The 12,841-nt window shown below is 41.5% G+C and overlaps 1 protein-coding gene across 4 annotated transcripts in view; it reads left to right on the forward strand.

Moving 5' to 3' along the window:
• Positions 1 to 12,574, forward strand: part of ADD3 (adducin 3) — a 133,360-nt gene extending 120,786 nt beyond the window's left edge. For all 4 annotated transcript variants that reach the window (XM_075534914.1, XM_075534916.1, XM_075534913.1 and 1 more), the window contains exons 7-14: positions 379 to 522; positions 635 to 733; positions 2,075 to 2,257; positions 2,784 to 3,041; positions 6,254 to 6,373; positions 6,901 to 6,987; positions 7,934 to 8,057; positions 10,334 to 12,574. In XM_075534914.1, coding sequence (XP_075391029.1) covers positions 379 to 522; positions 635 to 733; positions 2,075 to 2,257; positions 2,784 to 3,041; positions 6,254 to 6,373; positions 6,901 to 6,987; positions 7,934 to 8,057; positions 10,334 to 10,626 — 1,308 coding nt within the window. In that variant the 3' untranslated portion in view covers positions 10,627 to 12,574. The remainder of the gene's footprint in view (positions 1 to 378; positions 523 to 634; positions 734 to 2,074; positions 2,258 to 2,783; positions 3,042 to 6,253; positions 6,374 to 6,900; positions 6,988 to 7,933; positions 8,058 to 10,333) is intronic.
• Positions 12,575 to 12,841: the final 267 nt, after the last annotated feature.

Consider the following 12,841-nt stretch of genomic DNA (forward strand, 5'->3'; position numbering starts at 1 on the left):
CATTTAAATTGGATTGGGTCCTATAAGTCCTTTCGTTCCCCCCCTCCCCGAAACCAGAGTAGGAGGAGGTGCTGAAGTGATGAACACAGTGAATAGGCCGGTGCTTCTTGGGATGACTGAAAAATTAGTATGAGAGAAGCCCCAGTAGCCTAGTAGGTTATGCATTTGGCTGTCAACCACAAGGTCAGCAGTTTGAAGCCACCATCTGCTCCATGGGGAAAAGCTCCTGTCGGGAGCTACAGTCTCAGAAACCACACGGGCAGTTCTACTCTGTCTTACATACAGGGTCTACGAGTCAGAATTGACTTGATGACATTGAGTTATGCAAGTGTACGTAATGACTAAATGTGTCCTCTGGACCTGGGCCCTCTCAAATAGGTATCATCCATGAAGTGTGGGATCCTTCCGATTTCTCAAGAGTCCTTGATCCTGGGAGATGTCGCCTATTATGACTACCAAGGGTCTCTTGATGATCAGGAGGAGAGAATTCAACTGCAGAAAGTGCTGGGACCAAGTTGTAAGGTATGTAGTAACTTCCATCTCAAGAGTTATATTTGTGGCTGCTGCTGTTGATAAGAAAACAGTGTGAACTATGACAGTTATTTAAAGTGATCACTTTGGCATTCTATTTTAGGTGCTTGTACTCCGAAATCATGGTGTGGTAGCACTGGGAGAAAGCGTGGAGGAGGCTTTTCATTATATTTTCATTGTGCAGATAGCCTGTGAGATTCAGGTGGGGAAAAATTACTTCTTTTTTCTTTTTAATTGCTTTTGGGTTTTGTTTGTTTAGTGGGTTGTTTTGTTGTTCCCCCCACCCCCACCCCTGGGTTGTAAACACCTATACATGGCATACGTTTTTTTTCGTTTCTTGAGGATCACTCTTTGTTTCTTAAGACAACTTCTGCTCTACTAAAATAAAATCCAACAAAAGTATCTCTTGAATTAAAATTTTAAAAAGGTGTTGCATGAAGATTAGCTGATTCGAAGATGTCTTTCCACTGGGTGTTTAAACAAGATTGAAGCTCATGGGAAGAATCTAAACCAGGGAGGAGACTTGGATTTACTGTTATGAACCAGAGAGCAAGATCTGATCAAAACAATGACTTCCAATGGGACCTGGTGGGCCAATTAAAAGGCAAAGAGGTCAGCTCAGAAGATTAGGGGGACTCCAACTGGGTAATCTTGAGAGGTTTTCTCAAAGGCACAGGACAATCATACAGGGGCTTATTATGAAGAAATTTTAAGGAAATTGAAAACTGTCTTGGTGAGCAAAAGGCCAGGAAAGTTGCTCCAAGAAGTTTCTTGTCACCTGCTCGTTCGTTAAGGTAGCAAAGGCCCTTGTCCTGTGAGAAGTTCATTGGGAAACCATACCCCATCCCGTCTCCAACCCTGCCCCTGTTCAGACTTCTTTCAGACTTCCCCTGCTCCCCAAACTCAAAGAACATTTCAAAGGAACACACCTTAAGCCCCCGGGGGATGCCAGCACTGCCATTTTTACATGGTAAAAAACGAAGAGTCCAGGGTTCATGGGATGGAAACACAACCTACAGAAATGTATACACTTAGAGGGGAGCTATGTAGAGAAATGTTGCTTCACATTTTGAAGTTTTTGTTTAAAACAGGCTTCTATGATTTTTGTGGCAATACTTATTTGCTTATCCCCCACACAGTTGCACATCTTTCTAGTGGTGATGCTAATAAACTGCAGAAAGAGACCCAACAAAGGCAGGCAGCCCATCAAGGAGCAGAGATCGCCACTTTTGTAAAAACTATAGCACATTGTCAGACGTTTCCTGAACCGAAGCCATTTCCAGCAATTTCATGCTCTCCATAGACAAGAGAGTTCATTTATTTAACATACTTTTTTAAAGAATGAATGGAAATCTGTTTCCACTGAGGAGGATCAGAGGCCTTGAAGATACTTTCTCCACTGGATGGGAAAGATACCTCTTTTCTTGAAAGTGTAGCCTTTTCTTTCTCTGAGCTGCTGAATAAGTGTTACAGATATTTGCCGAGTCGAAAGTATGCGTCCCTGACAGTCCTGCGCTTCTGTATGCTTTGTCATTTGTTACAGGTCCGAGCATTAGCGGGGGCAGGGGGAGTAGACAATCTACTCATACTGGATCTGCAGAAGTATAAAGCTTTCACTCACACCATAGCAGCATCTGGAGGCGGAGGCGTGAATATGAGTTCCCATCAAAAGTGGAAAGTCGGCGAAATCGAGTTTGAAGGGCTGATGAGGACTTTGGACAATTTGGTAGGTGAAAAGCCAAACATAAACCTGCACTTTGGTTTTGGTGTGGGCGCATGCTCCCCGTTATTCCCAGAGCAGAATTTGACCCAGGAAGGTGCTCCAGGACTCTCTTGCCAAGTTCTTGTGAATCAAAAGTGGAATGTGCACGTGCCCTCTTGGGCTTTTCCCTCGTTTCCATCACGGTTCGTGAAGCCGATACCTTTAGACCCCAAAACAAAGACTAGAGGATCACTGAGCTTTGGGTCCCAGGAAGCCAGTTTATCAATAGGAAAAAAGTTCTGGGCAGCAGCCTGCAAATTATGCCGATCGCTAGCTGTCAGCTGGGACTCGTTTTCACCAGGGCTTGACGTTTGCTTCATTTCCACACTGGTGTTACGTGGAGGTTGTGTGGATATTGAAAGGGGTTTTCCCTGTACTTGTTTGTTTTTGTTTTTTAAACAAGGAAGTTTTTGAATCATGTGTTGAATTCATATTCAAGCACTGCCTTGGTACAGGTTGGATGCAATTGTGTTTTTCCCCCCTCTCTTAGGGCTATAGAACAGGCTACGCCTACAGGCATCCTCTCGTTCGAGAAAAGCCGAGGCACAAGAGTGATGTGGAAATCCCAGCAACTGTCACTGCCTTTTCCTTTGAGGACGACACAGTGCCACTCTCTCCTCTCAAGTACATGGCCCAGCGACAACAGCGTGAAAAGACACGATGGCTGAACTCACCAAATACTTACATGAAAGTGAATGTGCCTGAGGAGTCTCGGAATGGGGAAACCAGTCCCAGGACCAAAATCACAGTAGGTCACTATTTTATGTTGCTTTGTTTTACTGAATATTTTGTTTAGTTACCAATGAGTTGAGTGTTCCCTGTCAAAAATATGTAAACTATCCTAAGTTCGTACTGGGCTATACATGAATTATTCCCTCCCCACCCCCTTATATGAGAAAACCAAGACACACTTACCAGTTCACTTCCCATTTCTCATTGTGAAAGTCTTGGATTTGAATGTAGGAGTCTGACTCTGGATCCCAGTTCTTACCCATTACATCTTCATGCTATGAGTGGATTCTAACTCACAGTGATCTGGTAAGACAAAGTGCAACGCTCCATGGGTTTCTAAGGCTGTAAATCTTTGAAGAAGCAAACTGCCACATTTATCTCCTGATGGCATTTAAAGCCAAGCACTTAACCCTGCTGTGTAGTTTATTTTGTGCCCCTTACGAGAACCATATAGTTCTGACTGTTGTTAGCAGCCATAGTGCTCCTTTGTGCAATTAAGTGAACCGCTGTGTGATTCTGCACCATCTCCACAATCATTGTTTGAGCCCATTGTTGCAGCCATTGTGTACACGTCACCATGTTGAGGATCTCCCTCTTCTTCACTTACTCTCTACCAAGAAGGAACACTGGTGGCATCATAAATTACAAGTCGGTCTGCTGACCACAAAGTCAGCAGTTTGCGCCCACCCGCCAGCCACTACACAGGAACCATAGACAGTGGTATGCTGCCATACAGGTTCACAGCCTTGGAAACCCACTGGCAGGTCTGTTCTGTCCTGTGCAGCCACGGTGTTGACTTGGATGCTGAGAGTGTTTGGGGTTCTACTTGCGTGCTGTCATTCTCCAGGGCCTGAGCCCTCCTGACAGCACTGCCAAAGTACATGAGCTGAAGTCCTGCCATCCTCGTTTCTTTTTCTTTTTTTTTTTTTTGCTATCCTCATTTCTAAGGAGTATTTCAAATCAACTTCGAAACAGGTTTGTATATTGGCATGGTATATTCTTTATCCTTCACGAACACCATAATTCAAATTGCACAATTCTCCTTAGGTCTTCCTTTTTCATTGTCCAGACTTTGCATGTTTATGCAGATGGAAAATACCAAGACTGGGTCAGGCACACCTGATCTTTCTTTTTAACACTCTGAAGAGGCCTTTTGCAGCTTATTCACCTGGTGCAATAGGTCATTTCATTTCTTAGTGCTTGCTTTCCAGGGTGGTTGACTGTGGATCCAAGTAAAATAAAATCCTTGACAACTTCAGTATTTTCCCCATTTGTCGTGATATTGCTTCTAATCTGGGAAGCTGGACTGTATGCAGATGAGCACTGCATCAGGGTGGTAGGAAGACTCCTTAACAACCTGTGATAAGCGGGTAACACAACTTGCTTACTGAAAGTGAAGAGGACTTGAAGCATTTAGCAATTAACATAAAAGGTGACAGCCTTCAGTGGGATTACACTTTGTAAAGAAAGCAAAACTCCTCACAATGAGACCAATTGGAACTATGAAAGTTACCAAACCCAATAATGCCTTATCTGCATGAATTGCTACACATGGCTACTTCCCTCAAGCAAAATCATGTTGGTGGAGAAATGGATTATCTCATCTTTTTCAGCATTTTACTTCAGGTTTGCTTTAATTTGGTTTTGGAGTGCTTTTCACCAAATATCTTTCAGATACTAAAAAATTATCCTGTCATCTAAATCAATAATAACAGATATGGGAATAAATGCATAAGCCTCAAAATGTTTCTTTTCTTTCTTTTAATGTTTCTTTTCTGGTCTGTACAATTTCTTCTTTCCCAAAAAACATCCCTTTTTTTAAAAATCATTTTATTAGGGCCTCATACAACTCTTATCATATATCAATTATCCATACATACATTGATTGTGTCAAGCACATTTGTACATTCATTGCCCTCATCATTCTCAAAACATTTGCTCTCTACCTAAGCCCCTGGTATCAGCTCACTTTTCGCCCTCCCTTCCCACTCCCCCCTCCCTCATGAACCCTTGATAATTTATAAATATTTATTTTGTCATATCTTGCCCTGTCCTGACGTCTCCCTTCACCCACTCTTCTGTTGTCCTTCCCCCAGGGAGCGGGTCACATGTAGATCCTTATAATTGGCTCTCCCTCTTCAGCCCACCCTCCCAGTATTGCCACTCACACCACTGGTCCTGAAAGAATCATCCACCCTGGATTCCCTGTGTTTCCAGTTCCTATCTATACCAGTGTACATCCTCTGGTCTAGCCAGATTTATAAGGTAGAATGGGGATCATGATAGTGAGGGGGAAGGGAGCATTTAGGAACTAGAGAAAAGTTGTATGTTTCATCATCGCTACATCACACCCTGACTGGCTCGTCTCCTCCCCAAGACCTTCTGTAAGGGGGTGTCCAACTGCCTACAGATGGGCTTTGGGTCTCCACTCTGCACTCCCCCACTCATTCTGTATGATATGATTTTTTGTTCTGATGGTGCCTGATATCTGATCCCTTCAACACCTTATGATCACACAGGCTGGTGTGCTTCTTCCATGTGGGCTTTGTTGCTTCTGAGCTAGATGGCTGCTTGTTTACCTTCAATCCTTTAAAACCCCAGACACTGTATCGTTTGATAGCCGGGCACCATCAGCTTTCTTTGCCACATTTGTTTATGCACCCATTTGTCTTCAGCGGTCGTATCAGGGAGGCGAGCACTCAATGATAAGATTGTTTTGTTCCTTGATGCCTGATAACTGATCCCTTCGACACCTCGTGATCACACAAGGTGGTGTGCTTCTTCCTTGTGGGCTTTGTTGCTTCTGAGGTAGATGGATGCTTGTTTACCTTCAAGCCTTTAAGACCCCGGACACTATATATTTTGATAGCCGGGCACCATCAGCTTTCTTCACCACATTTGCTTCTTCAGTGATTGTGTCAGGAAGGTGAGCATCAGAATGCCAATTTAATAAAAGAAAGTATTCTTGGATTGGGGGATTACTTGAGTGGAGGCCCAATGTCTTTCTGCTACCTTAATACTAAACCTATAAATATAGGCACATAGATCTATTTCCACATGCTCATATATCAACATATTTGCATATGTACATGCCTTTATGTAGACCTCTCTAAATGCCCTTTGCCTCCTAGCTCTTTCCGAGTAGATAAACTTTTATGGAGCAGTTACTGTGGTTTCTTAACATGAAGCTTGATTTAGTTTTTGTTGCTGGTGTCATTAATTCTGTAGTGGATGAAAGCAGAAGACTCTTCTAAAGTGAGCAGTGGAACGCCTATCAAAATCGAAGATCCAAATCAGTTTGTTCCTTTACACACAAACCCGAGTGAGGTACTGGAAAAGAGAAATAAGGTGAGGCTTGGTCTTCGACGGCCAGGGCATCCAGTGTTATGTTGTTTTATTTTTAAATCATTAGCTGTGGAACTTTGTTCATATCAGATTGGGGTGTGACTACAGAAGGATTTTACATTTAAAGTCACTGTAGCGTGTTTGGATACAGCTTACGCTGTGCTGTGCAGGGTTGGGCAAGGCAGGAAAGAAGGAGAGCTTTGTGAACAGCTTTACTGTTTGATGCGTACGTGTAGTTCTCCACCTGTATGAGGGCTTCAAGAAGTTCCTGGCAAAATAGAATGAAAAGATAATGGCTCTTTCCAAGAACTTTTTTTTGAAGCCACCTCTAAGAGAACAGGCAGTCATTTGCCTACACGACTGGAGGAGATTCATGTGAGCTGTTACAGAGGGAGGAGGGAATTGAAGAGGCTCTTAACTTATGGAGGGGGCGATTTCAAAATCAGTTTTTAGGAAAAGAGAAAATAAAGGTCATGTGCTTAGCTGCCTCCAAAGGTCATGTTATGACTTTTGTTTGGTTTTTAATTCAGATTCGGGAACAAAACCGCTATGACTTGAAAACAGCAGGTCCGCAGTCTCAGTTGCTTGCTGGCATTGTTGTGGATAAACCTCCTTCTGTAAGTCTGTGAAGCAAGATGATACTCATTTTTAATCTGCCATAGCGATGCCTTTTCTTTGTAATACAAATGCTTATTTTTTACTCAAGTAGCCCTGGTATCCATTAGGCTGCTAATTGCAAGGTCCGTGGTTCAAACTCACCTGTCACTGCATGAGAGAAAGGATAAAGCTGGTCTGCTCCTGGAAAGAATGTATAGCCTTGGGAACCCTATAGGACAGTTCTACTCTGGGAGTCGGAATTGACTCAATGGCAGTGGCTTTTAAAGTAATATAAGCACAGGTTAAAAAAATGAAATAGTTCACAAGACTTAAAAAGTCAGTTCCCCAATGCACAGTACAGGCTCTTTCCAGGGTCCTTTTGTACACTTCATTGTTACTAGCATTTACTTGTATCTAATAAGAGTATTTTTAAATACATTACTTGATCATTTCTTAGTGATAGTTGCAAAGTGAGGTATCCCAAACATCATATGAATAACTATATGTGTGCGTGTTTGCATGTGTTATATACATACATACAATGTTATATACATACACACCAAAGGACCCCTGGTGGCACAGCAGCTGCTCCATGTGAAAAAGGTGAGACAGTCTCTGTCAGGCGGTTCTACTGGGTCCTAAGAAGTCACTGTGAGCCAGAGTCAGCAGGACAGCAGTGGGTCCGGTTTGCCTGGGTATGATAAAGATCCACCAAGAGCTTTTCTGAGGGTATTCAAACTCCATAGGGCAGGGTCGAACTACCCCTGTGAGTTTCTGAGACTGTTAACTGTTTACAGGAGTAGAAAGTCCTGGCTTTTTCCCAGTTTGAAAAAAGTGCATGGGAAAAATGGAAGTAAAAGAGAATGGTCCCTTTGTGTAACTAGATACGGATAGGCGGGTCGACCGGCAGGTGGATGTGTATCTGTTATTTCGAAGCCCTTGGTAACAAACTGTTTTCTTGGCAAGACCATGCTATGTGAAGATGACGATCTGGCGCCACCAGCTCCTCCCAACCCTTTCAGTCATCTCACGGAAGGAGAACTGGAGGAATACAAGAAGACAATCGAACGTAAACACCAGGGCCTGGAAGGTGAATTGCTTTATAATCTAAGCCCAGCATAACCACACCTGCTCACAGTGGGCGCACCTAGATTTGGGTAACTGAAGAAAGTAGGCAGTTCTTTACACTTCGCCCATTTTTTCTCGGCCTCAGTCTTGTACTGAGGTGTTGGGGCTGAAATGCACAGAGCTGCCCACCATCGACCATCTATGTTAACGTGCAGAGAAGCAACTTTTTCCCTGAACGTCATCTGTGCTAGCTGTTTTCTCAGTTTTTCATGCTAGCCAAAATAGATAGCGGTACATTAATAGATTAAACTTTTCATAATAGATGACAATGATTTTCACTTTTTATTTTGAAATAATCATAGATTCACAAGCATGTGACTTTGATGCATAGTAAAACTTCTTATTCCTGGGTGTCTTGAGTATCAATATTGTAACTTCAAAATCAAAATGTTTTTAAAAAGTGCTAGAATTTTGATGTGACCTTCCTTGAGCAGTTGGCATTCAACAAGATTTGAGTTCAGAACTTTTCAGAGTGGTTGGGATGTTATTTTAAATGTTCATGGAAACACCTCAGCTAATGGAACGCTAGCTTTCTTTTTCTCTAGAGTGAGAGCTCTAGAGTCTGCGGATGAGCTTCGGCCATTTCCTGAGCCGCCTATGAAGCAGCTGCTCAGCTTTTGTGAGATGGGCTGTTCCTCTAGGCAGCGGGAGTTCAAGACAGGGCCAAAGAGCCTTTCACCCAGAAAGAGAGCTAGAGCCTGTGCTCACTGCATGCATAACAGACCGCTGAAAGTCTTTCTTAAGCTCTTTGCCCAAGGCCAAAGGAAGCCAATAAAAATTGCCCGTGTTAGTTCTGAGTGGGATCATGCAGCAAACGTGGTTTTACCAGTGTGTTGCAGCCATTGTCCTAAGAGGGGATCGTCTGGACTTGTTAATATAATGACACTAAAGGCTGAAAGGGGAAGTATTCTGTTTGTTTATTATGGTCTAAGGTTGGCAGCTTTCTCTGTTTACCTTCTTGTAAAATGTCCCTTTGTCGTCTCTTGTTTCTTGAAAGCCTAAAGATGCCAGGTAACAAGTACTGCACCTTACAGCCATCACCCTTATTGGGTACCTTACGAGTTTCACCCACATTCACTATGAGCCCACGAACACTGCTGCGACCTAAATCTCACTGGACAGTGCTCCAAAGCTCTGTGGCCATGAAGCGTCCGCCACATCCATGTAGCAACATTGGAGAGAGAATTCTAAATCTTTGTACCTTAGGACTCAGTATATTTTGGTTTTGTCACATTCCAGCAAAAGCTACGTGCATAAAGATTATGCGCCTGGGCTCTCAGTGGCTGTGCTTCCTTTATTAACCCTGTCTGTAAAATTGCTGCTGCCAGTCAGAAATTTTAACACATTAACTTTTCATAACAAATAATAATTGATGTTTGAACTAGCTGTTAGCATGCTCAGTTAATCGCTGAAGAGTTCATCATCTGTGTATGCAGGCTCTTGATGTATGCACTAACCTCCCTGACCACTTATGTTTCCTTGTATGTTTTATTTTGCATGGCTTTTAACTAAACTCTTATCCAACAGATGCTGATGAGCAGGAATTACTCTCAGATGACGCTTCATCTGTTTCACAAATTCACTCCCAAACTCAGTCACCGCAAAATGCCCCTGAAAAATTAGAAGGTATTCGATGTAATTTCCCATCGTAGTCACTGGGTTAGTCCTGTGAGTCTGCTCCTTTGTCATTTGTTTGCATGTAAGGCCACAGTAAGTGTGTCCTCGATTTCCTTAGACCTCCCAATAATTTTATTTATATCATCATAATTAGGGTGCTACTTTTGTTCAACATTTATATAGACTTACCTTAATCTGGGCTTGGGCCGGCCTAGAGTCCTTCAGAAAGTGCACATTTGAAATCGATGTATCACGGTGCTTCCAGTCGGGGGCTGGAATCCGTTTCCATTTTGCTTGGCAAAATCTCCCCCAAACAAAGAGCACTGAGGTTTGTCTTCCTCTTACAGATAGATAGGAGTTTCACAAGGAGCCCGCCTGGTAACCAGGCTGAAGTGCTGTGGCTTCCGCTCTTTGATTTAATGTAGTAGCTTTGCCCGCTTCCACTTACATATCATTTATGAAAATTAGTTTCAAGCTAATAAATCCAAGGTCTGTTACATACTGTCTATCGCCACTGGAATGAAAGTAATGCCCTAGTACATTGACAAAGCATGTCAACTTTGTAAAATTAAGCCTCGGTGCTAACTACGCCAAATAACAGGAGAAAACTCCCTTTTTTAGAAAACCATGAGCTGTTTTCCAAGAACTCCATCTCCATGGAAGTGCCTGTCATGGTGGTGAATGGCCAGGATGACCCGCATGATGTAGAAAATGAGCTGGCCAACCGAGTGAGCAGGTTGACTACAAGCACGGCCATAGACAACGTCGAGATTACCATCAAGTCTCCAGAGAAAATTGAAGAAGTCCTGTCACCTGAAGGCTCACCTTCAAAATCACCATCCAAGAAAAAGAAGAAATTCCGCACTCCCTCTTTTCTGAAAAAGAACAAAAAAAAGGAGAAGGTTGAAGTCTAAGTAAAGTCATTTTTATAATAATGATAATTATTATTATAATGTGACATTGCACATTTAAGTACCACATTTAAGTTGATCATTAATATGTAGTGGTAGATCAAATGGGGGGGCATATAGCAAACTGGACTCTTTAAGAACTGGAAAGCGGTTTTACTAAAAGAAAAACATTACGAAATCACTTTCAAATTCATCTCTCATGTTATAGATTCAAAAGTGTCATTTAATTTTTAACAAATTACTGGTTTTAATTAATTAGCTCTACCCTCACTTGGTGGTCTTATGGTTCACCGCCAGCAGATACGGGGCTGAATTACAGGCCTTCTCCGTAACAGCGATTGGAAGAAATTACTGGGGAGCAAGCAAGAGAGTTTATTTCTCAACAGTTGCCTCACTTGGTAATCGGATGATAACTTTTTTATTACTAGTGTTGACTGTTTCCTATGGGCCCCCCATTGTTTCAATGGGTCTTCACAATACTTTAAGAGCTTCTAAGACAAGAATCTATAGCATTCGTATACACTGGCACATACTATTTTTTTAAAAATTAAGAAAAAATTCATTTGGAATTTTACTCATTGTATAAAATTTCTCACCTAAAGTAACTTTGTTTGCCAAAAGAGAAAACCAAAAAAAAGGCCATTTTAGTAAACTATAATTTTTGAAAACTTCCTTTTTTATTAGTTTAGAAACCCCTTATTTTTTTTAAAAAAGGGGATTTTGTACACATAATATGGATTATTTAGTTTAACTCTGGCAAAAAAAATTTTGATATGTTGGGATGTGTGTATACCACTCCGTATAAATCTGTCATGCGCATATTAGCCAATCACTAAGTAGTAGAGCATGTCCGAGGCACTGAGTAGACTTACATATCATTTCAGAATCCAGGGACTTGTTATCAAAAGGAGATTCAAGTATATCAAAAGTATAACTGGATTCATATTTGAATCCTATAATGTATTTTTCTCTTAGTATTGCTAATGAATAGGGGGTCTCATAAGGTAGCCACAAGAAAGGGGGAAATGAGAAAGGGACAAGTTAGGGAACAAAAGATGAGGCAGGAAAAAAGGTGTTCGAGTTTGGTAAGGACTCATTCACAATACAGTTTGAAGCATGATTTATTGGGAACATATCCTACATATCTAAAAGCCTGCTGCTTTGCCAAAATAGATGTATTTCTTGACTGATATTTGAGTTTTTCAAAGGTCAAATGCTTCCAACGTGTTTTTCTTTAGTGGGCAGCACTAGGGGAAAAAATCAGTGGGGTCTATTTTCACCACTGAGCAAACTACCACTTTTTGATTTTTACAAATCTGTCTATCTTTTCAGTTAACTTTCTTTCTAATGTAAATACAGATTTAAACCTAGGTGAAATAGAGTTCCCGCCCCACCTCCACTCTTCCCAAGTGATGTCACAAATCAGTGTCAAATCAGTGATCCAAAAGGACGAGTTGGCCTGCCAAACATGACATTGGTTGCAGTGTGTGCTGGAGTCGTTTCTGTTTGACTGTGCGTCTGATGATGCCAAGTTGAGACAGAGCCTGGAAACGCCATCCTAGTTCTCAATAACTACTGGAATCAGTGTTTTAATCGCATAGAGGAAACTTTCAGTTGCTTAACTCTGTGTTTGAGAAATCTTTTTTCCTTTTTTTATATTCTACATCAGTTATGTTGTATTACAACGTATGTAGAAACTGTAACCTGTGAACTATGCTTCTTCCATAACTTTTAAAAAATATATATCTAAATGAATGCAATGTGCATAAATATTTTTTAAATGCAACAGTGAACTATTTGCACCTTTTGCTAATGCCTCTATTTACTTGCTTTGGCATAAAGAATGAGCCAATGAACCTCTGTGTCCTGTGGAAAAAAATGTATAAATGTTATCTGATATTGCTCTTAGATGTAATGCTAATTAATGTTAAATCACAAATAAACAGTATTTTAAATAGATGGATTGGATCTCGCACTTTCATTTCCCTGGTGGTGGTTTCTTAGCTTGATTGCTCTGTGGTCTGTTAAGTTTTATGCTTTGGTGAAACCTCCAGGTAAGATGAAAGCCCCAGAAGAAAGGGGTATCCGGGTGAGTTTATTTTCAAACTTGCACATAATACATCAATATTTATATGTGTGTTTTCTTGTTTCACCTCCTGTTATGATAAATATTCACCAGTGTCTTGATATAGGAATAGATGACTAGTACCACTGAATT

This window comes from Tenrec ecaudatus, chromosome 16, assembly GCF_050624435.1.
Source record: "Tenrec ecaudatus isolate mTenEca1 chromosome 16, mTenEca1.hap1, whole genome shotgun sequence".
In the NCBI taxonomy this organism is placed as follows: domain Eukaryota; kingdom Metazoa; phylum Chordata; class Mammalia; order Afrosoricida; family Tenrecidae; genus Tenrec; species Tenrec ecaudatus.